The sequence below is a fragment of the Eptatretus burgeri genome, chromosome 7, assembly GCF_056783735.1.
Source record: "Eptatretus burgeri isolate ZD-2024b chromosome 7, Ebu_testis_v1, whole genome shotgun sequence".
Lineage (NCBI taxonomy): Eukaryota > Metazoa > Chordata > Myxini > Myxiniformes > Myxinidae > Eptatretus > Eptatretus burgeri.
The window spans coordinates 12,892,733-12,920,476 of NC_140967.1; the positions used below are offsets into that span (position 1 = coordinate 12,892,733).

General features: G+C 44.1%; 2 protein-coding genes and 1 long non-coding RNA gene across 6 annotated transcripts in view; 1 reads left to right on the forward strand and 2 right to left on the reverse strand.

Moving 5' to 3' along the window:
• Positions 1–27,744, forward strand: part of LOC147022692 (uncharacterized) — a 54,217-nt gene that overhangs the window by 14,520 nt on the left and 11,953 nt on the right. The gene's annotated exons all lie outside the window — the stretch shown is intronic.
• Positions 3,368–6,191, reverse strand: LOC147022693 (insulinoma-associated protein 1a-like). Its single transcript, XM_085887475.1, has 2 exons — positions 6,117–6,191; positions 3,368–5,845 (listed from the first exon to the last, which is right to left on the reverse strand). The coding sequence occupies exon 2, from the start codon at positions 5,584–5,586 to the stop codon at positions 4,225–4,227; it is 1,362 nt and encodes a 453-aa protein (XP_085743601.1). The 5' UTR covers positions 5,587–5,845; positions 6,117–6,191; the 3' UTR covers positions 3,368–4,224.
• Positions 24,077–27,744, reverse strand: part of LOC147022694 (uncharacterized) — a 46,664-nt gene continuing 42,996 nt past the window's right edge. For all 4 annotated transcript variants that reach the window (XM_085887478.1, XM_085887476.1, XM_085887477.1 and 1 more), the window contains one exon: positions 24,077–27,320. In XM_085887478.1, the coding sequence (XP_085743604.1) occupies positions 27,171–27,320 (150 nt within the window). In that variant the 3' untranslated portion in view covers positions 24,077–27,170. The remainder of the gene's footprint in view (positions 27,321–27,744) is intronic.

A 27,744-nucleotide genomic window follows, 5' to 3' on the forward strand; every position in this document is an offset into this window, starting at 1 on the left:
ATATATATATATATATATATATATATATATATATATATATATATATATATATATATATATATGCTGCAAAAGTAGTTATACCGTAATGTAAAACAAGCCATTAAATTTCCACTTCACCTGCAAATAAAAGATGTATTATCGAAAAAATTACGAAAATAAAAATATGAAAAATGCTAATAATGATTTTAATGAATTAAATGAATCCTAGCACCACTATTATAATACTGGTAATACTGGTATAATCCTGACTGTATACCTACTTTTACAGCCATATATATATATATATATATATATATATATATATATATATATATATATATATATATATATATATATATATATATATATATATATATATATATATATATATATATATATAGATGAGGCCCCGCGAGGAGAAGTGATGTAAGAAACATTTTTTAATGATATGATGATGATAGGGTAAGGGTTAAAATAGTGCTATATGGCATTAACTCCAAAATGGCCGATGTGTCACTTACATCACTCCTCCTCGCGGTGCCTCATATATACACATAATGATAAAAAAATGTCAGTGCATGTCATTCAGTCCATCCATCTCCTCCATAACTCCCAAACCATGAAACCTCACTGCACCAAACTTTGCAAGCATACGAAGGGAACTCCTAGGTGTTACCTGATTGGAAATTTGTTGTTTGGGTAAATTTAAACACCCCTTTTGAAGATGATTTAAGTGGTGCTCATCACTAAAAACCAAAATATGCCTTACCAAGATGGTGGTGCACCATATTGGTCAGTCCTCTGTCAGCTCGCAAGAGTCTTAAGCCACCATTTTTTTTTGTCTCTCCTGTGGTCCTCCATTGCTCGCAGACAATGCCCAATTCAAGCCTTTGCACATCGACCATTGTCCCATCATACCATCGTTATAAGTTTCCTTGCACCATCCACGACCAACCAAATTGGGTCGTTCTTTCTCAAACTCCCACCACTGATTCCCTTCCCCAGGCACCAAACACCTCCATCTGCTGCCGCCGTTATGAGCCATTGTCTCATGAATTCCCAAAGCCAATTTCTCATGCTTTTACGATTGCACTCGAACAATTTGTAAGTCATGGATGATTGTACGACCTGTGACCGATGCGACCTGTTCAGAGCATGAGAACAGCCTCTTTCCTGTCAGGTGAACGCTCAGTGATGCAGGATTGGTGTTGTTATGGAGACCTGAAGCACACCTTTAAGGAGTGAGTGAATATACCAAATGTAAAAACCGTCTCGTTGGATGAAAACCTGAGCTCGAGCCAGCACGTTGGCATGGGAATGTCGCTGCGTCAGTACCAAATGACACCACTGAGCGAAATGCTCTTTGTCAATTATCGGGTTATGACGTCATCACTGCCTGAAGTACATCAGGGGAAGTCTCGAGCACATACTGAGGTCACCAAACAAGTGCTGTCACTTGTTAGTCGTCGTTTGTTTCGGAATTGGTGCTTTTGGGGGAGAGTGGGTTGGCCTGATCTGGGGGAAACGTTGGCCTCTTTAGGGGTGAAGGTGTGTGTGTGTGCGTGGGTGCGTTTTCCCATTTTGGGGGATAGAGAGTGTGAGTGGATGTTAGCCTGGTTGTGGTGGCGCTTGGCTTGGGGTTAGCAGGGGTGGAGATTTGCCTCGTTTTGTTTTATTTTATGGGGGGGTTTTTTTTGGGGGGGGGGGTGAGTGACATATTTGGGGATAGATTGGCCTGTTTGTGGGGGAGCAGTGGGATTGTTTATTTTGTCCTTTTAAAATACCTATTAAGACGATGAAAGACCTGGTACGCATACTTCCTCGTATATTAAATGTTGCACAAGGACACGAGAAGAGAATGAACAACTCATATCAGGATGTGGGACTTAAATCGGGAATCCGAGCTCAGGTGCGACCCCCAAACAGAGCAAATACGTCACATGCAGCAAAGCGAATATTTTTAAAAAATTAATTATTTGCTTTCTTTGCTCAGCAGTTGCTTGAGGACAACCTCAAGTCGGTGACAAAGCATTTCATAAACCGGATGAATGATATCCCCCAGCTAGCCGCCCCCCCCCCGGTACCCTGTGACGTCAGGCGATGCGGTTTACCCACCCCATTCAGGATCTGAGAATGTAAACGTCCGTCCCCAAGGAGCACAAACGCAATTTATCCTAACATTATTGGGGAGCAATCGGGATGGTATAACAGGAAAGGGCCGTCAGAGACTCGGAGTGCTTGCGCTCGGTGATCACAGCTCTCGTGTTGCACCGGGTGCAGGTGTTCGTCGGAAGGCAACGCCATCTGCTCGTCACCCGAGCCTGCTCTCTCAGGCAGTAACCCAATTCCAGCGCCTCGGCCCCTGCGAACCACAACGTGTTCCAACACAATGGCGTCGTGCGAATGGGATCGCGTGTGAGCGTCGTGGCATCTTCCAGTTCGACTGCACGCGGAATCTGGTCCAAACCTATCGCTGCTCAGATGCTGCATGCCGCATCATGGAGCATGCTTTCCCTCCAGTTGGATGCGCGCCAAGCACACTGTCCCGTGCAATATAATTCAATGTGAACGGCAAGTGCCCAATCAGTTCACCTCGACCCTTCCAGGGCTTTCACCGCCACAAATTCCCCCTCTGAAGATGAATCAATTACATATACAGATATATATATATATATATATATATATATATATATATATATATATATATATATATATATATATATATATATATATATATATCTGCAAAAGTAAGTATAGAGGAATGATCAAAGGTAAACAAAGGTATAAGGTATACAGGACTGTATACCTACTTATGCAGCCCCCTGTATATACAAGCCGGTAGGCGACATGGATGGTCGCGAGACTATTGCATACTAGTCATACAGTTTTTGACGAATCGGGCTGAAATTTTTTGACAAAGAGGTTGATTACAGTGCGCATAAAAGCGTGGAAGCTGATTTTTGATTTTCGAAAAAAAAAAAAACTTTTTCTCAAAAAATTCAAAGTACCGTTGGTAGACAACGGTGGCATCCATAGCAACGGTGCTCAAAAGCATACAACTAGATCCTGGTATGAACCTACCAGTCAAGTTTCATCAAAATCGGTTGACTTCTCTGGCCTCCAGAGCTGTCCATTACATACAAACAAACAGACAGATGGAAAACCTGAGAATAAGGGCAGTCAAGCGACCACCCAATATATATGTATGTATATGTATGTGTATATATATATATATATATATATATATATATATATATATATATATATATATATATATATATATATATATATATATATATATATATATATATATATATATATATATATATATATATATATATATATATATGATCAGAGTCAAACTTGTAGGTCACAGAGACACAAGGTATAAAGCATGATCGATTTATTGAACACGTAGTCACGTGTTTAACAATTTCAAAATGTTTTACATGGCGTGAGCTGAATTCACAATAAATAAAAAGAACAAACAATTCGACCCCGAATACCACGGGAGGACCTCAACAAATAACACAAAGAAGCTTTTGGTTTACTTTTTTCCGTATCATGCAAAAGGCACCGTTATAATGCAATTACATCACCACGAGGTTTTCATACAAAACATACGCGGTGACGTCATCACGCAGAAATACACCTGCAGCTCGTCCTTCCAAAGCCACGAGCCTTGTTTTTTTGACATTGCAAGTGGCTTTTAAAAACTTCACACTTTTACAAGAACTCTTCGTGTAGAAAAGTGGATTGTTTGCAAGAATAATTCCAAATAAGAAGGTATTGCTTGCAATGGGGAATGCGAAGCTCACTGGTTCGAGTCTGGCTCCATGGGGCGGAGGATCCAAGCTGAGGACGAAAAGTAACCTTTGGAGACCTGCCAATGTGGCTCGAGTATATGTAAAGGTACATGTCACACCTCGTTGTTGGCAAACCTCCTTTTTAGAATCATATCGATGTGAAACTTGTATAAACGAATATGTGGACGATGTACAATGTGTTGCCAATATGTGTATGGATTCGAACCCGGCCAGCTGCACATTCCCAGGAGGATGAATCGATTTGGTACCTTATAGACTTTAAGGCACCTTTGCAAAAAAGAAAGAAAAAGCATTGATCCCAAATTTGTCATCATTTTGAATACGTCACAAACCGTTGAGGTGTTAAGGTCATTTGTGACGTGTGTGTGTGTGTGTGTGTGTATTTCTGTGTGTGTGTAGGACTCAGTCCACCTGTTCTTCAGCATGCAGGTCTCACTGGAACCTGAAGCAGAACGACTTGGCGACTCTCCGATGGGTGGCGTTTGTTTATATGGCGCGTGAGGCCAGGTGAGCTGCAGAAGGTGGATGGACAGAACTTGCAGGAGAAGAGATCAGTCGGTGTTGTTTTTGGGCCCTCTCGGAAGTTTGAGGTGGTGACGATGCTCGGTTGGGTCCGAAGTGGATCAAGCATGCCTGATATGTTTGCATTCCTGCCAAAGATGCTCTCTTCTCCTTTCCCCTCGGTGTACGCATGTTCGTGTACACTGGCATTAGTTACCATGGGCTGTGGAAACGCCGACCCCCTATCGATGGAAACACCTGCTTGGTGCACTGAGTGCAAGTGTTTGCGCAGGTACGCACGCCTGCGAAAGCGTTTCTCGCACTGTGCACACTCGTACATCCCCTCCTCAGAGCCGGTTTCAGATAGGGATGATGCGGGACTCGAGGACTCCGGTTCTGATTGACCGTTGTGGTGGCCTACAGGTAACAATGTACCTGGTGGTGATAAAGGTCTCAATGTCTCGGTTTCCGAGGCTGCGTTGGGTTGAGACATTGACGTCTGTGGTGGTGGCGGTGGTATACGAGGTTTGTGCCAACGGCGATGCGAAGCAAGGTTGGCAGGGCAGCTAAAGACCTTTTGACACTCTGGGCATCGGTACTCAACTCGTACAATGCGTGAACACTTATGCTGTGCCAATGCAAACGGGTCTTCGTATTCCTCCTGGCAGAGCTGGCACACGTACTCGCTCAGCTGGTGGGCCATCGAACGCAACCTACCCTCAGCCGCTTCCTCTTTTATGCGTAGACCCAAAACCGGCGATGTTGTGACGTTGTCCTCGACTTGATGACGTCGTGATGCCTTACTCCTGCGACCTGCTACCATCCCGCGGCGCTCTGAAGGCTCGCTCATCCGTTTGGCACCTTGGGTTCTACCTGGTGCCACCATACGTGTGACGTCATGAAAGGAGGGCGGTGGTGTGAAGAGCACCTGCTCGAGATTGGGAAACAGACAGGTACCCCCACCAAGGTCCTCGACATCTTGTGAGCTTGTGGTCGCCAAGCCAATGTTGGCAGTTGCAGCTGGACTGAGGGCAGGTTGCCCATGCTTGGGGCTGCCTGGTGCAGGCTGAGGTCCCGACTCATGTTCACTTGGAGGAAGAGACAAGACGAAGGCTGGAGGTTGCGGAGAAGCAGCAAGGCATGCCAGGTCACACTGCACCGTGGAAGTGGTGGTAATTAGTTGAATTAGGTTGTCGGACGGCACCTCGGTGCCATCGCGTGGCCGGTAGGAGAAAGCACCGGCTTTCTTGCTTCGTTTCACCAGGAATCCCTTGGGCATCTTGAGACTGCTTGTAACAGGACAGAGATAGGTGTGGGGAAACCTCAGAGTCCTCAATCAGATCAACATGGACAGGTGCCTTCCTGTGCTGCGTTACAATGAGAATCCGTCACCGTGATCATCCTCTTATATAGCAGCGATGCAGCCTTTGTCTGCTTGCTATCGCAGATGGTCTCTTGGCAACAGCCAATCGGAGGATACCGCCGCCCAGTCCTGCTGGCTCAGGCCTGGAGCAGATGTCATCTACCAGGATGAGGTTCTGGGGGTGGAGGTGGGGATGGGAGGGGGTTCGGAGGTGTGGATGAAAGAACTGCAAAAACAAGCGAGCTCTTTCCTCACCCACACAATTAAGCGACACCAAACATCACCTATTGACATCTGCAATGGCAAAAAAAATAATTAAAGGTTCGATGTTGTTTTTTTTGTATTTAAGCTTTCAGAAAATGTTTTCGATCAATGCCTTTTATAAACTTCATTCAACTAACACAGGATGACAAGACGTCTGACCAGAGAGATATTTAGGCGCTTACAGATTTGAGTCCACGGATCGGTTCAGCACCGGAGCTGTCCAGCACACAGAGAGCGAGGAAAGTGGGAGAGTGTGGGGAAATGGGAGGAGCAAATAAGAGGGAGGGAGGCGGAGTCAGAAGGGAGGAGGGAGGTGGAGTCTAAGGGGAGCAGAGGGGAGGGGCAGAGTCAAATTACCGTTTGTGATAACATTTGTGCAAATCCTGCCAGGCAAACAGGGTCCACAAACAATCATTTGCTTTCTCGTTGTCTGATGTTGCGGCACACCAGACATTGTTTTCAAACAGCGTGCACCCATGAAGCCATTGAATTTCTGAATGAGGTGATGTCTTCAATTTGTCCTTCCAATGCCTTCGTTGCAAAACTCCAGGTGATGTTTCTCCAGTAAAAAAAAAAAAAGTTTATCATGTTTGTCCCGCCACTAAGGGTCTCTGGACAAACAATACGTTTCCATATTATGGGCAAGAATGGATTCGCTTAATCGATAATAAGATGTTCAACCATAAATGTGGCCGAATCGTTGCCACGATCACATTCAGGCTGGATATGATCCTCCAGAATATTCTCCTGGAGATTTGATGCGAGGAATTTAATTATAAAATGTATATAATATATGGACATTTTTGCTCAACGCTCTTGCATCTTTTGGCTCAGGAAAGCACGGGAGATAGACTTGGATCACACGATTAACAACGGAGGGAGGGGAGGGGGGGAGGAGGTGTGGACAGATGGGCTGAGTGCGAAGAGCACCGTTGAGTGTACAGTGAGGGTTGGTGCTGGAAAGTCTTGTTTTTAGAGGACTCTTTAATTTTTGTCTTTCCATCCGTTTTCCCCAATGGGATCACTTATCATTGCCACAGTGTATAATGTATATATATGTATAATGTGTATGTATATATATATATATATATATATATATATATATATATATATATATATATATATATATATATATATATATATATATATATATATATATATATATATAGTCTCTGGACAAATGATACGTCGCTGTAATGGGCAATTGATGGCATAATAAATGTGCATGGGACTCGATCTGTGCCCTGCTGCCTCATCATGTTAAGGGGTTTCACCTGTATGTATTCACTACCTAAGGATGGTCACTAGTAAACGATTTGCAAGTACAGTATGTCGTCCTGACGAACTCATGATAAGAGTGCAATCTGGATCGGCGGCTCTGTTTGCGTTTATCCGTGACCTCAGAGGCATGAATCTCAGTCTTCAAAGACATGAAAGCCTCAAGGACGTCATCCTAGTTTCGAGGTGGTGTGTCCGCACGTCAGTGTGATCCTTAAGTTTAATTTATCATTCCTGACTGCAAACTTCCTAACTGGTGTCAGCAGGGCAGAGACGATGTGTTGTTCGCACAAGGCTGTTTGAGCTCTTCGGCCACAACAAGATAAATGTATTTTGTGTGTTGTGTTGCATATTTTGTCATCGAGGTTTGTAGTAATAAATGTTGTAGTTGTGTTCATAACAGTTTTAGTGGGTGTTTGTGTTCATTTATTGGAAGAAGCAGGGGGAGGCCTGGTAAGTTCAGCGTTTCAGTCAGTTGGGGACTTGGGAATATGGTGGTGAAAAAGGGTATCAATGGAGAGCGAAGGAGAAAGGAAGAGGAGTTTATAAAATGTGATAGATGCTCAATGTGGGCCACATCAAGAATAGAGGAAGCAGAGGGTACTCACTGTTGTCGGAAATGTGAGGAAATAGCCCACTTGAGGATAGTTATAACAGAGTTGAAGGAACGGATAGATAATTATTTGCGGCAAGTCACAGAATGTGAGAAATTTGTAGATAATAGTTGGTTACGGTTGGGGAGTGAGGTTACTGAGGAGATTGGCAGTGGTGATGCTGCAGCAGGCAGTAGTGTGGATGCACCGGGAGCAGACAGTGGTGAGGGTGCAGCATGAGCAGGCAGTGGTGAGGGTGCAGCATGACAGGCAGTGGTGAGGGTGCAGCATGAGCAGGCAGTGGTGAGGATGCAGCAGGAGCAGGCAGTGGTGATGGTGCAGCATGAGCATGCAGTGGTGATGCTGCAGCAGGAGCAGGCAGTAGTGTGGATGCACCGGGAGCAGGCAGTGGTGATTCTGCAGCAGGAGCAGGCAGTAGTGTGGATGCACCAGGAGCAGGCAGTGGTGAGGGTGCAGCATGAGCAGGCAGTGGTGAGGGTGCAGCGGGAGCTGGCAGTGGTGAGGGTGCAGCATGAGCAGGCGTGGTTAGCGGGCAGCGGGAGCTGGCAGTGATGAGGGTGCAGCGGGAGCAGGCAGTGGTGATGGTGTAGCGAGAGCAGGCAGTGGTGGGGGTGCAGTGGGAGCAGGCAGTGGTGAGGGTGCAGCAGCAGCAGGCATAAAGTGGTGATGGTGCAGCGGGAACAGGCAGTGGTGAGGATGCAGCAGGAGCAGGCAGTGGTGAGGGTGCAGCGGAAGCAGGCAGTGGTGAGGGAGCAGTGGGAGCAGGTACTAGTGAGGTTATAGCGAGATTAGGAAGTTGTGAGAGTGCATGCAGTAGTGAGGGTGAAACAGTAGCAGGAAATGGTGAAGGTTCAGCAGGAACAGGCAGTTTCCAGCACATGAGATGCCCAGTTTAACTTCAAACCAAGAGACATTGATGAATCACCCTGCCTGTGAAACACCTGGATGACAGACAGTTTATAGCTGGATCGGGATTCGAACCCAGGCTACACAGAGCAAGCATGCATACCTCTTGGCTTTCCTGCTGTGATGTGGTGATTCATTATTTCATAACAACTGAAAATATTTTTTGCTCGTATTACCTCCGCCACCGAAGGTGAAAGAGCTTATGTTTTCACCCCTGACTGTCTGTCTGTTTGTTTGTTACTTGGCGAAATGTTTTTTTTTAACAAGTATGTTCGTCTGTAGCGTTTGTCTGTCTGTTTCTTTGTCTTTGCAAGTACAGTATGTGTCTGTTTGTGTGTCCATTTGTCACACGATTTTTGGCCACAGCTTTCAAGCAATCGTTCTGAATTTTTTTGTGTGTGCGCAGGAGGCCGACAAAGGATGGCAACGCAACATTTTGGTGAAGATCCGAATCTGGATCCGGATCTGATAATTTTTTTTAAGTGATTCTTCACCGTTGAGAGATAGTGCTAAACCGATATATAGCACAATATCTCAAAAAGTTGTTAACGGATTTGGACGAAACTTGGTGGACACGTTGGGCGTGAGACAAGGAAGAATTGATTCAATTTTGGTGAGGATCCGAATCCGGATCTGGTTGCGAGAATTATTTAATTTTCTGAATTGATTCTTCACCATAAAGAGATTGGGGCAAAAACGATGTAGTACTGTATCGCATGATATTTCAAAAAATGTATTGGGCTCGATATGTTCTCGTGGATCAGGCATTACATGGCGGAGGTATGCGCTCGACCAAGTGCCCTTGTAGTTTATTTTACCTTCCTACCTCCGGTATCGAACCACGGTCATGCTATTGAATGAAGCTTGAAGAATGCGTCCCAAGGGGCTTCAACAAGCAATCCACAAAACGGTTGAAGAAACTTATAAAAACTAAACGTTTAATTTTAATTTGTATTTATCTATGCCGAAGTGAGTAGTCGTATGATGGAAGATCATACAAAAAGGAAAAACATGGTGTAAGTTATTTTTTTTCAAATTTTCAATGAGCCAGCCACCACCTATTGCGCAGCAGAACAACTCGTGGCCGACACATGCGAGTGGCCTCTGAACTTTGTTCAAGTCTATCGAAACAGTATTCAGTGACAGTGCAAATATTGTGGAGTGCTTGCCAAGTGGCTTAACCCTACCGCATGAAATGGTTGAGAAAAAAGGCTCGCTTGGCACGTGATGTGAAACCATCACTTCCAAGAGACGCCCAAAATATCAAATATGTCTGAATTGGACAAATTAACATTTTTCATTAGTCAGAACTGCTGCTAAGTTCAATTCTGGAGTTTTCATTTTGTAATTTGGCATAATTTTAGAGATTCTCGAGGTTATCACATGTACGGAAATGAAATAAAGCAACGAATACTGGCGAAAAAAATAACTATCATTCAGAAATTGTTGCGACCTGTTCCCAGTCAAGGCATAGCTGAGCAGGTCGAAAAACAATGGTGGCTTCACACTCCAGCGAGGTATCCCAGGATATGCATTAGGAAGATATATATATATATATATATATATATATATATATATATATATATATATATATATATATATATATATATATATATATATATGGCTGATAATTGCCGGATAAAGGATATAAGTAAATAAGGCTGTTAGTTATCTCCAAAAGGGGTGTTTTAACGAAATCAAACACCAAATTTCCACTCATGCACTTCCATGGAGTTTGCTCAGGGTGCATGCAAAGTTTTAGGCTGCTGGGTTTCATGGTTTTTGAGTTATGGAGGAGACACACTGATACACACAATCACACATTATAAGTATAATTGCAAATACCAGCCATCGCTTCGCTGACAGGAACACTGAGATTGGGGGGAGGGGGGGCAGAGGGCCGTGATAGGGGTGGAAGGAGAGTGAGGAGATAGAGGAGGGAAGAGGGAGGAGGGAGGGGGAAGAGAGAGAGGAGGGAGGGAGAAAGAGAAAGGAGGGACGGGGAAGGACAAAGGCAGGAGGGGAAGTGAGGTAGGGTGGTGGGGGGGGGGGAGAGGGAAGGCAGTGAGAGGAAGGGAAGGCAGACATGCGGTGGAGCATCAACTATGATTCCTACTGTCTCATCAAAATGATTCTGCATAGATTAACAGTGAAGATGGAAACATAATAATGTCTGAAATCCATTTTCTACTGGTTATACTATAAAACCACCCAGAGACAAACACCGCTCAGACACGTACGGAGACAAACTCCCGTCCAGACGTAAACACCGCTTGGACAAAAACTCCCATCCGGACAATATATTATCTGGACTATCTCGACTATATGTTAAACTGTTCCTATATGATATGCAGCCACAGCCTGGCCAGCCATTCCTGATCAACCATTTCATTGGAGTGATTGCTTGAGTGCTTAAGCCACATGATGAATTTCCGAAAATCGACAGCAGGACCATGCCAGTCACTCTGAGTGAATCGTTCACTCACTGCATACGCTTTTGCTGTGCCACGTCATTCAGAGCAAGTGGTTCATGCTCAATCATCCTTTTGTGAGGGGTTCGTGCTCCATCATCCTGAGTGAGTGGTTCATGCTCCATCATCCTGACCGAGTGGTTTATGCTCCATCATTCTGAGCTAGTGGTTCATGTATGTCATCCTGAAAGAGTGGTTCATTCTCCGTCATCCTTAGTGAGTTGTTCATGCTCTGTCATTCTGAGTGAGTTGTGAAATAACACCCAATTTCTGCACCATTTGCCATACTGACGTATTTTCTAAATTACTGAGCCAAATTTTTCTTTCCTACCCATCACACGCTGCTGTTTGTAAAGATTAAAGTTCGTTAACATATCTCTGAAACGTCTATATAAATGTAGCATTGTTTTTCGGTGCGAGCAACTGAAGGCTTTTGTGTTGTATACAATTAGCACTATAGTCAGCAATCACACTGACTCCAGCCTGCCGATTTCCAAAAAATTTCTGACATCAGCTAAGCACTGAGTGTGTGTGTGTGAGTGTGTGAGTGTGTGTGTGTGTGAGTGTGTGAGTGTGTGAGAGATAGAGATAGAGATAGAGATAGAGATAGAGATATATATTCATTTCATAAAGCATAACATGTTCTCTAAGCTAACTCCTCTCCCCCCCCCCCCCCCGGCCATCGCTTTGTCCCATCCTTGCTCTACCCCCACACAATATCGTGCAGCACCCTCCTCCCACACCTATCTGCGCTCTCTCTCCTCTCTCTCTCTCTCTCTCTCTCTCTCTCTCTCTCTCTCTCTCTCTCTCTCTCTCTCTCTCTCTCTCTCTCTCTCTCTCTCTCTCTCTCTCTCTCTCTCTCTCTCTCTCTCTCTCTCTCTGGACGCACCCGGACAGTGGTTGTGTTTGGTTGGGGTTTGTCTCAGGACGTGTCTGGATGGTATTGACCTCTGCACATGTCTGGATGGGAGTTTGTCTTTGGACATGTCCGGATGGTGTTTATGTCCAGATGGCAGTTTGTCTTCGGACGTGTCCAAGAGATGTTTGTCTCTGGACGTGTCAGGGCAGGGTTTGTTACCGGATGCATCGGGGTGGTGTTTGACTCCAGACCTGTCGGGCGGTGTTTGCCTCCTGTCGCTTTGGGGCAGTGTTTGTCTCTGAACGCGTCAGGGTGGTATTTGACTCCGGACGCATCATGGCAGTGTTTGTCTCCTGTCGCTTCAGGGAGGTGTTTGTCTTCGGATGTATTTGGACAGTGTTTGTCTCTAAACTCGTCTGTGCGGTATTTGCCTCCAGACGCGTCAGGGCAGTGTTTGTCTCATGATGCGTCGGTGCGGTGTTTGTTGCCGGACGCGTCGTGGCAGTATTTGTTGCCGACACGGTGGGGCGGTGTTTGTTTCCGGACGCGTCGTGGTTGTGTTTCTTGCCGACATGGTGGGGCGGTGTTTGTTTCCGGACGCGTCGTGGTTGTGTTTCTTGCCGACACGGTGGGGCGGTGTTTGTTTCCGGACGCATCATGGCTGTGTTTGTTCCCGGACCCGTCTGGGTGGTATTTGTTACCGGATGCGTCAGGCGGTATTTGTTTCTGGACGCGTCGGGGCGGTGGTTGTTGCCGGACCCGTCTGGGTGGTATTTGTTACCGGATGCATCGGGGCGGTGTTTGTCGCTGGACGCGTCGGGGCCGTGTTTGTCTCTGGACGTGTCGGTGTGGTGTTTGTCTCCAGATGTGTCAGGGCAGTGCTTTTCACGGGATGCATCCTGGGGATGTTTATGTCCGGATGGGAGTTTATCTCCGGAAAGCTTGGCTCTGAATGTGTCTGGGTGGTGTTTGTCTCTGAACGTGTTTGGATAGTATTTATGTCCTGCTGGGAGTTTGTCACTTATGTGTCTGGACATTGTTTGTCTCCGGACGTGCCCAGGCTGTGTTAATCTCCATGCAGTATTTATGTCTGGTGGGGAGTTTGGCTCCGGATGGGAGTTTGTCTCCGGATGTGTCCGGATGATAGATTGTCTCCAGATGTGTCCGAACAGTGTTTGTCTCCAGGTAGCTTGGCTCCTGATGCGTCCAGCGGGATTCCTTTCTGGACTTGTTCAGGTGGTGTTTGTCTCTGGGCCATATTTATAGTATGATTGGAAGAAAATGGATTTCAGACATTATTTTGTTTCCATATACACTGTTGTTCGATGCAGAGTCATTTTAATGAGACAGTATGAATCTCAATCAATGCTCCACAATGTGTCTGCCTTCCCTTCCTCTCACCTCACACTGCCTTCCCTTTCCCCACCCCTCCTCGCTCCCACACCCCTCTTTGCTCCCAAACCCCTCCCTACTCCTCCTCCCTCCTCTCTCTTTTTCCCCTCTCCCTCTTCACTCTCCCCCTCTGTTTATTCCCCACCCCTCTCCCTCTCTTCCCCCTTACTTTCTCCCCCCTTTATTTAGTATTCCCATCAGCAACAGGTGGTATTCTCTGATATATATATATATATATATATATATATATATATATATATATATATATATATATATATATATATATATATATATATATATATATATATATATATATATATGTATATATGTATATATGTATATATGTATATATGTATGTATATATATATATATATATATATATATATATATATATATATATATATATATATATATATATATATATATATATATATATATATATACACATCTTCTTCTTCCTCTTTCGGCTTGCTCCCGTTAGGGGTCGCCACAGCGGATCAACCATCTCCATTTCGCTCTATCCTCCACATCTTCCATTGACACTCCAACCACCCGCATGTCCGCCATCACCGTATCCATGAACCTCTTCTTTGGCCTTCCTCTTCTCCTCCTGCCTGGCGGCTCCATCTTCAACATCCTTCTCCCGATATACTCCACTTCCCTCCTGTGCACATGTCCAAACCATCTCAATCTCTCCTCTCTCACTTTGTCTCCAAACCGTCCTACCAGTGCTGTCCCTCTAATATACTCATTTCTTATCCTATCCATCCTCATCACTCCCAACGAGAATCGCAGCATCTTTAACTCTGCCACCTCCAGCTCCGCTTCCTGTCTTATTGTTAGTGCTACCGCCTCCAAACCATACAACATAGCTGGTATCACTACCGTCTTATATACTTTCCCCTTCACTCTTGCAGCTACCCTTCTGTCACAAATGACTCCTGCAACTCTTCTCCACCCACTCCACCCTGCCTGCACTCTCTTTTTCACTTCTCTCCCACACTCTCCATTACTTTGGACAGTTGATCCCAAGTATTTAAACCAATCCACCTTCCCCACCTCAACTCCTTGCAACCGCACCATACCACCATCCTCCCTCTCATTTACGCACATGTACTCCGTCTTACTCCGACTGACTATCATTCCCCTTCTCTCCATTGCGTACCTCCACCGCTCGAGGCTCGCCTCAGCCTGCTCCCTACTCTCCCTACAGATCATGATGTCATCTGCGAACATCATAGTCCATGGGGACTCCAGTCTGATCTCATCCGTCAACCTGTCCATCACCATGGCAAACAGGAAAGTGCTCAGAGTCGATCCTTGGTGCAATCCCACTTTAACCTTAAACCGGTCCGTCATTCCTACCGCCCACCTCACCGCTGTCACGCTGTCCTCATACATATCCTGCACGATCCTCACATGCTTCTCCACCACTCCCGACTTCCTCATACAATGCCACAACTCCTCTCTTGGCACCCTATCATAAGCTTTCTCTAAATCCACAAACACACAATTTAACTCCTTCTGGCCTTCCCAATACTTCTCCATCAACATTCTCAAAGCAAACATTGCATCACTGCTGCTCTTTCCTGGCATAAACCCATATTGCTGCTCACAGATCGTCACCTCTCCTCTCAACCGAGCTTCCACTACTCTTTCCCACAACTTCATGGTGTGGCTTAACAACTTTATCCCTCTATAATTTTCACAGCTCTGCACATCACCATTATTCTTGAAAATCGGAACCAGTACACTTAATCTCCAATCCTCCGGCATCCTCTCACTTTCGAAGACTTTATTAAACAATCTGGTTAACAACCCCACTGCCATCTCTCCTAAGCACTTCCATGCCTCCACTGGTATACCATCTGGGCCAACCGCCTTTCCACTTTTCATCTTCTTCATAGCAGTCCTCACTTCATCCTTACTGATCCACCCCACTTCCAGATTCACTATCTCCACCTCTTCCAACCTTCTCTCTCTCTCATTTTCTTCATTCATCAGCTCCTCAAAGTACTCCATCCACCTTCTCAACACACTCTCCTCGCTCGTCAGCACATTCCCAACAAACCCTTTATCACCCTAACCTGCAGCACATCCTTCCCAGCTCGGTCCCTCTGTCTTGCCAATCGGTATAAATCCTTTTCCCCTTCTTTTGTATCCAACTTCTCATCAGCTCGTCATATGCCTTTTCCTTGGCCTTTGCTCTTTTTGCTTTTCGACGCCACTTTTTGCTTTTTGCTCTTTTTGCTCTCTTTTTGCTTTTCGACGCCACTCCTTGTAGTCCTGCCTACTTTCTTCATCTCTCTGACTATCCCACTTCTTTTTCGCCAACCCCTTCTATATATGTATATATATATGTATATGTATATATATATATATATATATATATATATATATATATATATATGTATATGTATGTATATATATGTATATGTATGTATATATATGTATACAGTCAAAGCTCGTTACTATGCCACCTCGCTTCTATGCCACTCTCGCTATTATACCACTTTTGCTCGGTCCCGACAAAATTCAATACAAAATAAATTTACTATGCCACCCCCTACTCTCGCTACCATGCCACTACTGTGTGACTGTTAAAAGGCACGAGTCGTGAAAAAGTCTGTATTGCGCAGTGCTCGATTATCACACTCACGTCCAAAGGCGAAGCGACGAACTACAGTCCAGCTGCGCACAACACAACTCAATACGTACGCGCATAGTCAGACTGTGTCAAAACACGCGATTCTTCTCCCCGATGCCAGCCACAACAAGCCAATCACAACACGCACAACGAGACACAAAAAAGCGCGAGCACACACACAGACACGCAGGCACACGTACAACAGTGACATTATTTTTTTTCAAATTCAGCCCATAATGTCAGCTCAGAAACGCAAGCGAACCGACTTTACGCTGAAGGAGAAGAAGGACATCATCGATGCCGCAAAGAAGGAGCCGAATCAGTCCAAGTTGGCCAGGGAGATTAGCAAGAAATGGGGCGTCGAAGTTAAGAGAACCACCGTGAAGGGCATTCTCAGCAAGAAGGATGCAATCGAGGCTGCAATCAAAGCTGGATTTCCATCGAAGCGCATGAAGTTGACACAGGCTCACGACCCGAAGCTTGATGAGGGAGTGCTCATGTGGCTGAAGCAATCAAGAGGACAGAATGTGCGTGTCAGCGGCGATCTGATCAAGGAGAAGGCGATGAAACTGGCCGAGCTGATGCACATCCCAGACTTCATGGCGAGCGACGGTTGGTTGGGCAATTTCAAGAAGCGCCACGGCATCACGTTCAAGACAGTGCAGGGCGAAGCTGGAGCGGTGGATTCGCATTCCCTTCTTGAGTGGCAACAACAGGTTCTCCGGCCCTTACTCGGGCAGTTCTCCGCAGACGACGTCTTCAACCTGGACGAGACTGGACTCTTCTGGCAGCTGCTTCCGAACAAGACCATGGCTTTCAGGGGAGAGCGGTGTACTGGAGGAAAGAAAAGCAAGCAAAGGATCACTCTTCTGGTTGGGGCAAACATGAGCGGCAGCGAGAAGTTCCCTCTTCTGGTGATTGGCAATTCCAAGAAACCCCGTGCCTTCAAGAACAAAGAGATCCCGGTCAAGTACAAGGCGAACTCGAAGGCGTGCATGACGGCGGAGCTTTTCGAGGAGATGTTGCGTGCGTGGGATGGACGACTCGGCCAGCAGGGACGCAGAGTGCTGGTCTGTCTCGATAACTTCTCTGGCCACCCTCCCGAGCTCGAGCTGAACAACATCCAACTGGTCTTCTTCCCACCTAACACGACAGCCAATTCGCAACCAATGGATCAGGGAATCATAGAGAACCTCAAGCGCCACTACAAGAAGCTCCTGCTATGCCGCCGGCTTGAGGCCATAGACGAGGGAAAGGAGTTCAAGTTCACGTTGCTCGACGCTCTACACGTCGCCCGGCGTGCTTGGGAGCAGGTCGGCAAGTCGACGATCAGGAACTGTTTCGCGAAGGCCAAGTTCATCGAAGAGGAGATCCAAACTGAGCCACAGGATGCGGAGCTGCCCGACATCTGGGAAGCTCTGCCTGCCGAGGAAAAGATGCACGAGAACGAGGAGATCGAGCTGTCTGACTTTCTCGAAGCCGACGAGCGCCTCGCGGCTGGAGGAGATTGCGGAGGAGATTCTGTGCAGTGAGGAGCCAGTGGAAAGCGAAGATGACGAGGTAACTGTCGAGGAGGAAATCGTTCCGTTCGAGGAAGCCCAGCGCGCTTGTAGCACCGTCCGGAAGTTCATGCAGCAGAGAAGCGGGAAGCCCGGTGTGATGCAACCGTGCGATCGGCTAGACAATGAGATGCACGAGATCCGCCGAAAGAAGATGCGCCAGTCGACGATTCTTGAAAGCTTTGTGTGTCGTGAATTTCTCGCCATGCCATATGTTAGTGTGTGAACTCTGTTAGTGTGTGTATGTTCTCCGTTCGCTTAGCTTATACAACAGTCGTGCCTTTTACTTGCTGGAATAAATTTTGTCTAAAGATTAACTACAGATGGGTAACTTGAGAAAATAAGGCCGTTTTTACAAAATCTCGTTACTATGCCACTCTCGCTACTATGCCACTTTTGCTCGGTCCCGACGGGTGGCATAGTAACGAGCTTTGACTGTATATATATATATATATATATATATATATATATGTATATATATGTATGTATATATATGTATGTATATATATATATATGTATGTATATATATATATGTATATATATGTATGTATATATATGTATGTATATATATGTATGTGTATATATATGTATATATGTATATATGTATATATATATATATATATATATATATATATATATATATATGTATATATATATATATATATATATATATATATATATATATATATGTATATATATATATATATATATATATATATATATATATGTATATATATATATATGTATATATATATGTATATATATATATATACACATACATATATGTCAGTATCCGTCTTTCCATCCCTTTCCTCAATAACTCCAAAACCATGAAACCTAGCGGCCACAAACTTTGCATGCATACTAAACTCTAAAGTGGTGCATGAATGAAAACAGGGTGTTTGGGTTTATTGAAACACCCCTTTTGAGGATAATTTAAGGGGAGCTCATCACAAAAAAAAAGTCCTACCAAGATGGTGGCATGCCATCATGGTCAACCCTCTCTTAGCTTGCAAGAGTCTGAAGCCGCCATTGTGGTTATTTTGGCATGTTCAACAACGCCTTGACTTGGAACAGGCGCAACAATTTCTTAACGATAAAGTTTTTTTTCACTTTCTTCACTTGTATCATTGAATGCATGATCATCATATTTATAAATCATTGGATACATTGCAAATCTTATAAACGCCCGGAGACGCCAACGTTTGTGGCTTTATTTCATTTCCACACATGCCAGAACCTCGAGAATCTTTGAAACTGAATTTAATTTCAAAATTTTAGCTCCAGAATTGAACTTGGCAGCAGTTCCAACTGCTATAAAAAAAGTGTTCATTTATCCGACTCAGACATAGTTTCACATTTTGGGCATGTCAGGTAGATGTTTAATATAAGAGATTGGCGATCGATAATCCCTTGCCAAGCCAGCCATTCCTCATCAACAATTTCATTGGAGTTCTTCCTCGAGTGTGTAAGCCACTTGTCGAGTACTTTACAATATTCACACTGTCACTGAATACAGTATATCGATTGACTTGAACAAAATTCATCGGTTACTCACCTGCATTGGCCCCATGTTGTTCTGCGGAGCACTTGGTGTTGGCTGGCTCGCTGAAAATGTGCAATGTTATTTTACCCCACATTTCACCTTTTTTGTGTTATCTTCCTTCATGATATGACCCATCAGTTTGGCATAGATAAATACATACAAAAAATTACATGTTTTGTTTTTAAACGTTTCTTCAACTGTCGTTGGAGTGCCTGCTTGGAATGCTCTTCAAGCTTTGATCTCTGCAATCTTCCATGGCGATAGCGCAGCATGGCTGTCCATGTGGACATCTTTGGCATTAAGAAGGCAAAATAAATTAGATTATTTCAATGAGTAAAAAATATTTTCAGTTGCAAAGCAATGAATCGCCACATTGCCGAAGGATAGCCATGAGGTGTGCATGCTCGCTCTCAGCTGTCTCGCCTGAATTGAATCCCGACACAGCTAAAAACTGTCATCCTGGTGTTTCACAGACTGGGTGATTCATCAATGTGTGTACCGTCTCTCAGATGGATATTAAATTGGATGTGACATCTGCCGGAATCCCCTCCCTCTACTCTCACAATCTTTCACTTTCGCACTCTTCCTCCCCTCTATCCCCCTACCCTCTCTCTCCCTCCCTCTCTCCCTTTCCCCTCTCTCGACCCTCTGCCTCTCTTATCCCTATCCCACCCTTCTCCCTCTCTCTCTCCCCACCTCTCTCTCTCTCTCTCTCTCTCTCTCTCTCTCTCTCTCTCTCTCTCTCTCTCTCTCTCTCTCTCTCTCTCTCTCCCCACCCCTCTCTGCTCTCCAACCCCCTCCTCTCTGCTCTCTAACCCCCTCCTCTCTTTCCACCTCTCTCTCTCCCACCCCTCTCTGCTCTCTAACCCCCTCCTCTCTTCCCACCTCCTCTCCCTCCCTCCTCTTTCTCTTCCCTCTCTCTCTCTCTCCTCCCTCTCCTCCCTCTCCTCCCTCTCCTCCCTCTCCTCCCTCTCCTCTCTCTGTCTCTGCTCTCTAACCCCCTCCTCTCTTCCCACCTCCTCTCCCTCCCTCCTCTTTCTCTTCCCTCCCCATTCTCTGTCTTTCTCTCTCTCTCTCCCTCCCCCCCACCCCTCTTTCTCTCTCCCCCTCTTTCTTGATATTCTCATTGGTGAAGTGATGAGTGGTATTTGCTTGTGGTAAATAAACAAAGAAACACGAAAGCGATTAAAAAAAAAAAAAAAAAAAAAAAAACAGCCATCTCATGCTTGACGCGCTATCATTATCGTTATGGTCAGGTCAAAATACCACCTGACCCACAACAAATTGGAACAAAAGCTTTCTCAGTGGTTTTCATTCCTACTGGATAAAACTGATCAACAGAAAAAAAGTCTACCAAAATCTGACATCCGGAAATGGGTTAAAACAGTCATTTTCAAGATGGCCACCACCGGGCTTTGAAATTTCTAAAACAGCTATAACTTCTTCAATAATTGTGATAAAAACATAATTGTTGGTTCTTGTCCATGGTATTAATGGATCAGCAATCCACTGGTGTCAATAAAATTTAGATCTGATCAGTATTTAACATGAAATCCAAGATGGCGGCAAAATTCAAGAGGGCAAAAAATCAATAAATTTTCCATCTGAATCAAAATCACTGAACTCTTGGTGCCACTGAAACATTTATTTGTGAACATTACATAATGGCAGTTTATGTTACAATTTCAGTCCTCATCACCGTCCTCTAGTTCCTCAGAGGCTTGATTTAGTGGATTGTCACAAAACGTCACTTGGCATGATCCACATGCAGACGTACACGGAAGTCCATTCTTTCTGCAGTTGCAACGGGGTGTGTCACAAGCTGTGGTGCAGTTGCAGTGTTTCATCTTCAGAATAGTGTCTGGTGCAGCATTCATGGCAGTCATGATAGGTACAAATCGATTGTCTTCAAGTCCCCAGCCCCAGTCCAGAGGATCGAGGTTTCCCTCCATCCCCATCCAAACCATGACCTGGTAGTACACTCGGAGACAATGAAACTTGGTGGCAGATTCCGTTGGGGGAAGACGTTCAGCTGTAACGAAAGACTTCGCAGCAGCGACCTTCTTTGTGAATATCTTGTAACGCATGGCTGCCAGAGAACTTGTGCTTTCCCCACCAAATATAACGGCCATCCCTTGGCTGCCAAGTTTCTTTATTTCAGCGTGGCTGACGCCTCTCGAAGTGAATGTATCTGCACACAACTGGAGGCCTTGATCATTTTCCATGAGTTTCTGAAAAACTGATTTTTTCCCAATGCCATACACACGAGATGTTGAATCTCATCCTGTGAAGGTGTGCAGGAATAATAGTTGAGTGCACAACTTATTCCCAAGAAGATGCTTCATCCGATTGATGTCATATACTTTCAGATTGCTTCTTGACTGGTTGTCTGATCTGAAATATAGTGGTTTTCCATGTGGTATACAGTAATGGAGCAAAAGCATCAACAAATCTGTGTCCTCTCCGATTAGTGTGATGGAATGCAGAATTGTGCTGTTTACGACTGTCTTGGCAATGTCCACATCAGCCTGAATAACTGTGCAGCCCACTTTCTTCAGCTGATCACCTATTAAGGTGATCAGCTGTTGCTTGTTACTGCCGACAGATAGGAATTAATCTCTCTTTCCGTCAAATTCAGTTTCTCCGGTGAAGTTCACAGTCGGATAGCTGTTGGCTTGTCCCAGTCTCTGCTGAGTGTTATCCTTTATCGAAGGGCCTGCACCATAGCCATCAAAGACAACAGTTGCTGTCCCATAGTGTTTTGTTGTGAAGTCCGCATATGCTCTGGCTATTTTGCCATATGTATCTCCCTTCTTCCACTTGAGCTTGTGCAGCAAGGATCCACCATGAAGAACCTACTTTACAGTCTTAAGGTGTGGTGTCAGGTACTCCTTCACATGCCAGTGCCTTGGTACAGTGGTCATTGACGGCTTGAGTGAGTTGAGGTTTGTCGCCCTTCCTCAAGATCTTGTTGTCCTCAAAGAGGGTGGAGGGTATGGACTGAGCTCAAAACTCATCACGTCCTCAAGTGCCAAATCACCTCTCTGGGATACCACCAGGAATCACTAGAATAGCACACTGGAGTCGATGGTTTTGTGAGGAGCAACCTGGAGAGCATTAGAATTTCCCAGAGTCTTTGCTTTCTCTGTCCTCTTGATGGAAAAGGAAAACACAGGTTGTCCAATCATTCTCTCAATGATTTTGTTCCCAACAGCTTCATATTCATGCACGTTGATGTCTTCGCTTGCCACGGTACCATTTATATTTCTCAATGTAGGATCAGAGGAGAAAGGTGAAAATGCATTCAGCTTTGTGCTTATCTTCGAGAGGTTGAATGCATGTCTTTCAATTTTGGCACCAGTCCCTTCTTTATGCTGTTCGCTTGTTGCGTATGTGAGATCATTGAAGTCCTGCATGGCGACGTTGACCTCAGATGTTATGGGGGCTGACATTGTCCACAATGCGAGGTGTTCCTCTGTCATCTTACTGCCATGAGTCAAGCCACCGTTGCTCTTTCGTGATCTCATGAGTGTTTATTCGATGACTAGATCACAGCTGAGGCCTGCCCAAAACTGGTTTGTTTGCCGGATCACATGGAAGCCATTTTGAAACTTCTCATGCACATCTGGGTGTTTGCTCTCCACTTCACTCATTTCTTGTACGTAGAGATAAGCGGACTTCTGGTAGTTGTGGTGTCCAGCTGCTGCAAATATTGGCAAGGCATCAGCAACAGCTTGCAAGTGATCATTCCAAGACCCAGTGCGATCTGCCTTGATCATTGCCCGAGCAGTATGGAGCATTTTCTGATAACCGAGCCACAGCTTACTTGTTTTGGATTGTGCAGCAAGTTCAGATTTCCTTTTTTTTCAAGTTCATTAGTGATCTTCACAATTGCAGCTGATTCTTCAAGACTTTCAAGAGAGATGTCACCCGTTAGCAAGGACGAATACATTTTCTCAATCTCTTCTACTTGGAGCATGAACTCAGGATTTTCCTCCACTACAGATGCCACAATAATTCGATGTAGACACTTGCTCACCAGTAGATGGCCTCGGAATGCCCTCTGAACAGATTTTCCGGACATCATATGAACTACAGCATTTCCACCGTACACCAGTTCCAGGATGTTTTTGAGTCCTGTTTGTTCCCGCCATCAACGTGCCTATTTCTCCAAGCAGATTCATGAACGTGTGAAATGTACTGATCAGATCTAAATTTTATTGACACCAGTGGATTGCTGATCCATTAAAACCATGGACCAGAACCAACAATTATGTTTTTTATCACAATTATTGAAGAAGTTATAGCTGTTTTAGTTATTTCAAAGCCCAGTGGCGGCCATATTGAAAATGACTGTTTTAACCCATTTCCGGATGTCAGATTTTGGTGGACTTTTTTTTCTTCTGTTGATCAGTATATCCAGAAGGAATGAAAACAACTGAGAAACCTTTTGTTGCATTTTGTTGTGGGTTTGGTGTTTGTTTGTCATAAATTGACCCGACTATTATCATTATGTATCATTGCCATTATCATCATGACTCTGCGGTTGCCAAAGAAGCCCTGAACACTTTTGATAGTTTGGTCTCACGCTTGACTCGCTGCAGCCAGACAAATAATCACTATTTATATTCACTATGACTTTTCCCTTTCCCATTTTGACCCAATTATTAATTTGTCTTCTCCATATTATCATAATAAAGGTTTGTTGAAAAATTGATGTCAAAAGCTCAAAAAAAAAAGTTTTGGCTTGGACAGACAGGCGAGACACACACACACACACACACACACACACACACACACACACACACACACACACAACCCTGAAAGATGATCCAATAGCAAGTCGTGTGCCAATCAACACACCGTCACATTGTGGTGATTCCATTTTGTTTTTTATTACATTACGTTTGGAAGATACCATTTTAAACTCACAAAACTTTTTATTGATGCACGAAACTGGATCATTGCGTTTCATAACACACCACCAAGAACTTGCCTGCATTTGTTGTGATCTGGGCAGGTTAAACATCAAGTAAACCCAATGATCAAAATATCCAGTGATGAACAAATATTATGGAAACAAAGATGGCTCTCTTTCTCTCCCTCTCCCTTGCTGTATGTCATCCTCTCTCGCTACCTTTGATAAAACCACAAATCTCAATATCCATGTAAATGCCAGTTTTTAAGGTAACTCGCACATGAATGATTATTCTTAAAAAGGAATGAAAGAAGAATTTAAGTGCAAGTGCAACATGTCCACTTAAACATTTTGCTGCACCACGTAATCAATGAGATGTGTAACGTGTAAGTGTGACATGCCCACTTAAAGCTTTTACTGCACCATGTAATCAATAAGATGTGTAACGATATAACATGACATTGCACTTACTAATTTTAATCCACTGTTGTACATTCCAATAAACGATTCAAATCAAAAAGCACACGATAAGTTTGGGTACTTTAAAAAAAAGAAATAGTCAGCGAAGTAGTGAGTCTGACTTAACTGTGGGGAAGAAATGCCTTTCGGGTTCATTGCACGAATTGTACCGACTTATTACGCAGTGCAATTTCCTTGAGAAAGGTGCAAAGTGAGAACCCTTGGTCAATGCAATGAGTTGCTATGATAGCTAACAACACAAGGTTTAACACCCGTTTCACCGAGTACTGAGGCAGGCAGATCCACTTGCTGTCAAAAAATGTTGTTGTTTTTTTTTCTTCTTGCCAGTGTTCTTCGGCTTATGATGCAGCTTGAACATACTGTATATTACATGCCGGACAAGGATGCGAGGAAGCATCAGTGCACTTTCAGATGAATTTTAAAGATGGGAAGAAACACCGGCACAAATTAATGCAGTGGATGGGATTAATAACCTGAGATTCCAGCAGCATGAGGTAAGTTTTTAGATTGGAATGCCAAACAGACCAACCTACTAATATTACTTGCCACACAATGAAATCTTACTTGGGAAGAGAGATATAGAGAGAAGATAAAGGGGAAGAAGAGAGAGAGAGAGAAGACAAACTGGAAAAAGAGAGACAAGATGAAGGACGAGAAGAGAGGGAAGAGAGACGATGAAGGGGGAGAAGAGAGAAGATGACGGGGGAGAAGAGAGAAGATGAACAGGGCGAAGAGAGGGAAGAGAGAGGATTAAGGGCGGGGGAAAGAGAGGGAGAGAAGTCTTGGAGGCTTTTCTGAGTTTTTCCAGATGGACTCAATATCAGATGCAGAGGGGATGAAGGACCAATCCTTTCGTAATTAGCAGATCGAGTGACCATTCAGATTGTGCAGCACTTTGATCACTCTCGAACAACATTCATGAACATTTGGAATTTCCAAATAATTTGGCCATGGGAGCCAAATGTGGCAGAGGATGAACAAAAGAGGTTGGATGGAAAGTCCATCATTGCCAGGTCCAGGAAGGAGCTCATACCATGAGCAGAGATCAGAGTAAGGAAGTTTAAGGATTTTGTAAGATTCAAATATGTTGGGAAGTTTACATTCCCACCACTTGGGTAGGAATAGGACTATTATAACAGATGAAGACACAGGCCAGGGAGAGAGAGAAAATTCCAGGATATCCTGTTATCGGAAGATTTCTAGTAAACACACAATGTCTGGAGAAGCAACGGCCACCTGATTGGAAAGATTTGTGAGGTTAAATGTACACTTCAATGGTTTGAGGATCATACTATTCGGAAAGGGGGAGGAATTAGCACTGCAGGGGCTACACGACATGGGGTACCAGAATGTGGAGGGAGGGGGGGCACTGCAGGGATTTGGTGGTGGCAAGATGTGAGCGGGGGTTAGGAAGATTCTAGCAGGGTAAAGAGATGTGGAGGCAGGCATGTAGTGGTAAATGAGTACGAGTCTGTATTTGTTGCAAAGTGGATTGTTTCAGAATCCAGTGTTCAGTAATACACAGACACATATCCTCTGCAGGATGGAGATAAGAGCAATCAAACGTAAGAGGAATAGCAGTGATTTAAGAATGTGACATGGGGTGCTGGTTTGTGAGTAAGCCAGGAAGGCATTGTGCAGGAAGAGGGGGAAGAAGAGGAAGAGAAGGGAAAAGTAAATAGAGGGGATGGAACATTTAAAATTTACTATGGTACTTGCCATCGGGAGGCACGAAGCCTCAATAATCAAGTATTCAGCTCCATATATGGTTAGCAAATGTGAATGAGTGAAGGGGTAAAGGCAATTTGATATTAAGGTTGGTGAAGGAAGTGGAGAGAGGGGTGAATGAAATTGATGAAAGTGAAGATGAAGATGATAAAAGACTAAGCCCCTCTGTTTTTACTGCATGTCCTCGAGATGAGCTCCATCTGGTCTCTCAGTCTGCCAACCTTCCTTGATAACTCGATGTACATGTTCCCCCAGTAACCATTTTGAGCTTTACTCCCAAAATACACACTTACTGCACACATCAACTCATTGGCTCCTCTTTTATCTCGTTTGTCGAACTGCCTTCCTGAGGATATTCAATGCCACTCTTCCCTTCAGGGCCTCATTAAAAATAAAAATAGTGGTGCACTAAAATCTCGTGTCATCCTACATCCCTACCACCCCATTCGCCCTATATAACCTAATTCGGCAATCTTAATACAGTTAGTTTATTCTCTCTCTCCTCTCATAATTATACATCATACAATTGGTTGAAACTTTTTTCTCGATGGACCTTACTTTTCTTGAATTGTAACGACATTGACAAAGCATCTAGAGGACAGATTTTTCAAATAAAATTAAAAATTGCTTGTCAAGATTGGTTCGGCAAATTACAAACTTCTGCTCTAAGGATCATAAGTTACAAATATCTGATAAAAATCAGCAAAACACAGAATGATGAAGGGTTCCAAGAGCTGGGAGGATGAGAGCGTGAACTGGGTGACGGAAGAGAAACAAACATTCCTTTTAAATATGTTCATGTACATATATGTTTGAAATTTCATTTGGGGAATTTTTCTCACAAAATGTTGTCGTCACAAAGCACCGAATTGTTTACAGCACGTTTTGTGCCTTGAAACAAGCCTTGTGTGAGTCCTCCAGCTTCGCATTCTTGTATCTTCCCTTTCCACACGTTGATGTTATCATCATACTCTTGTTTTGAGAAATTCTAGGCATGAGGAAGGAGTGGCAGGTGAAAGGAAAGGGGTGGGTCAAAGAAGAGCGAGAGAATGGAAAATAGATTTCAGAGTGCAAAAGTGTGTCAAAATCTGTGTAGATTACAATTTATTCAGCAATAAGGTGTTATTATGGTTCCTGAAAGGTCCATGGTCCATGGTGTCCTGCTTTTTGGAAGATTTTTCCATTATTTAATTATTCTATTTTTCAATTGTGCTCCCCCCCCTAAAATGAAATTAATTGCCTTTTAATTATTTGATTTTTCGTATATAATTATTTTTTATCATTTTTTTCACATTTTCAATGATTTTATTTTATAATTAGCAATTATTTAACAAGGATATCCAACACAGGTGGAGGCCATTCAGCCCATCATGCCTGCACGAACACTACACCAACCCATCTACACAAGATCC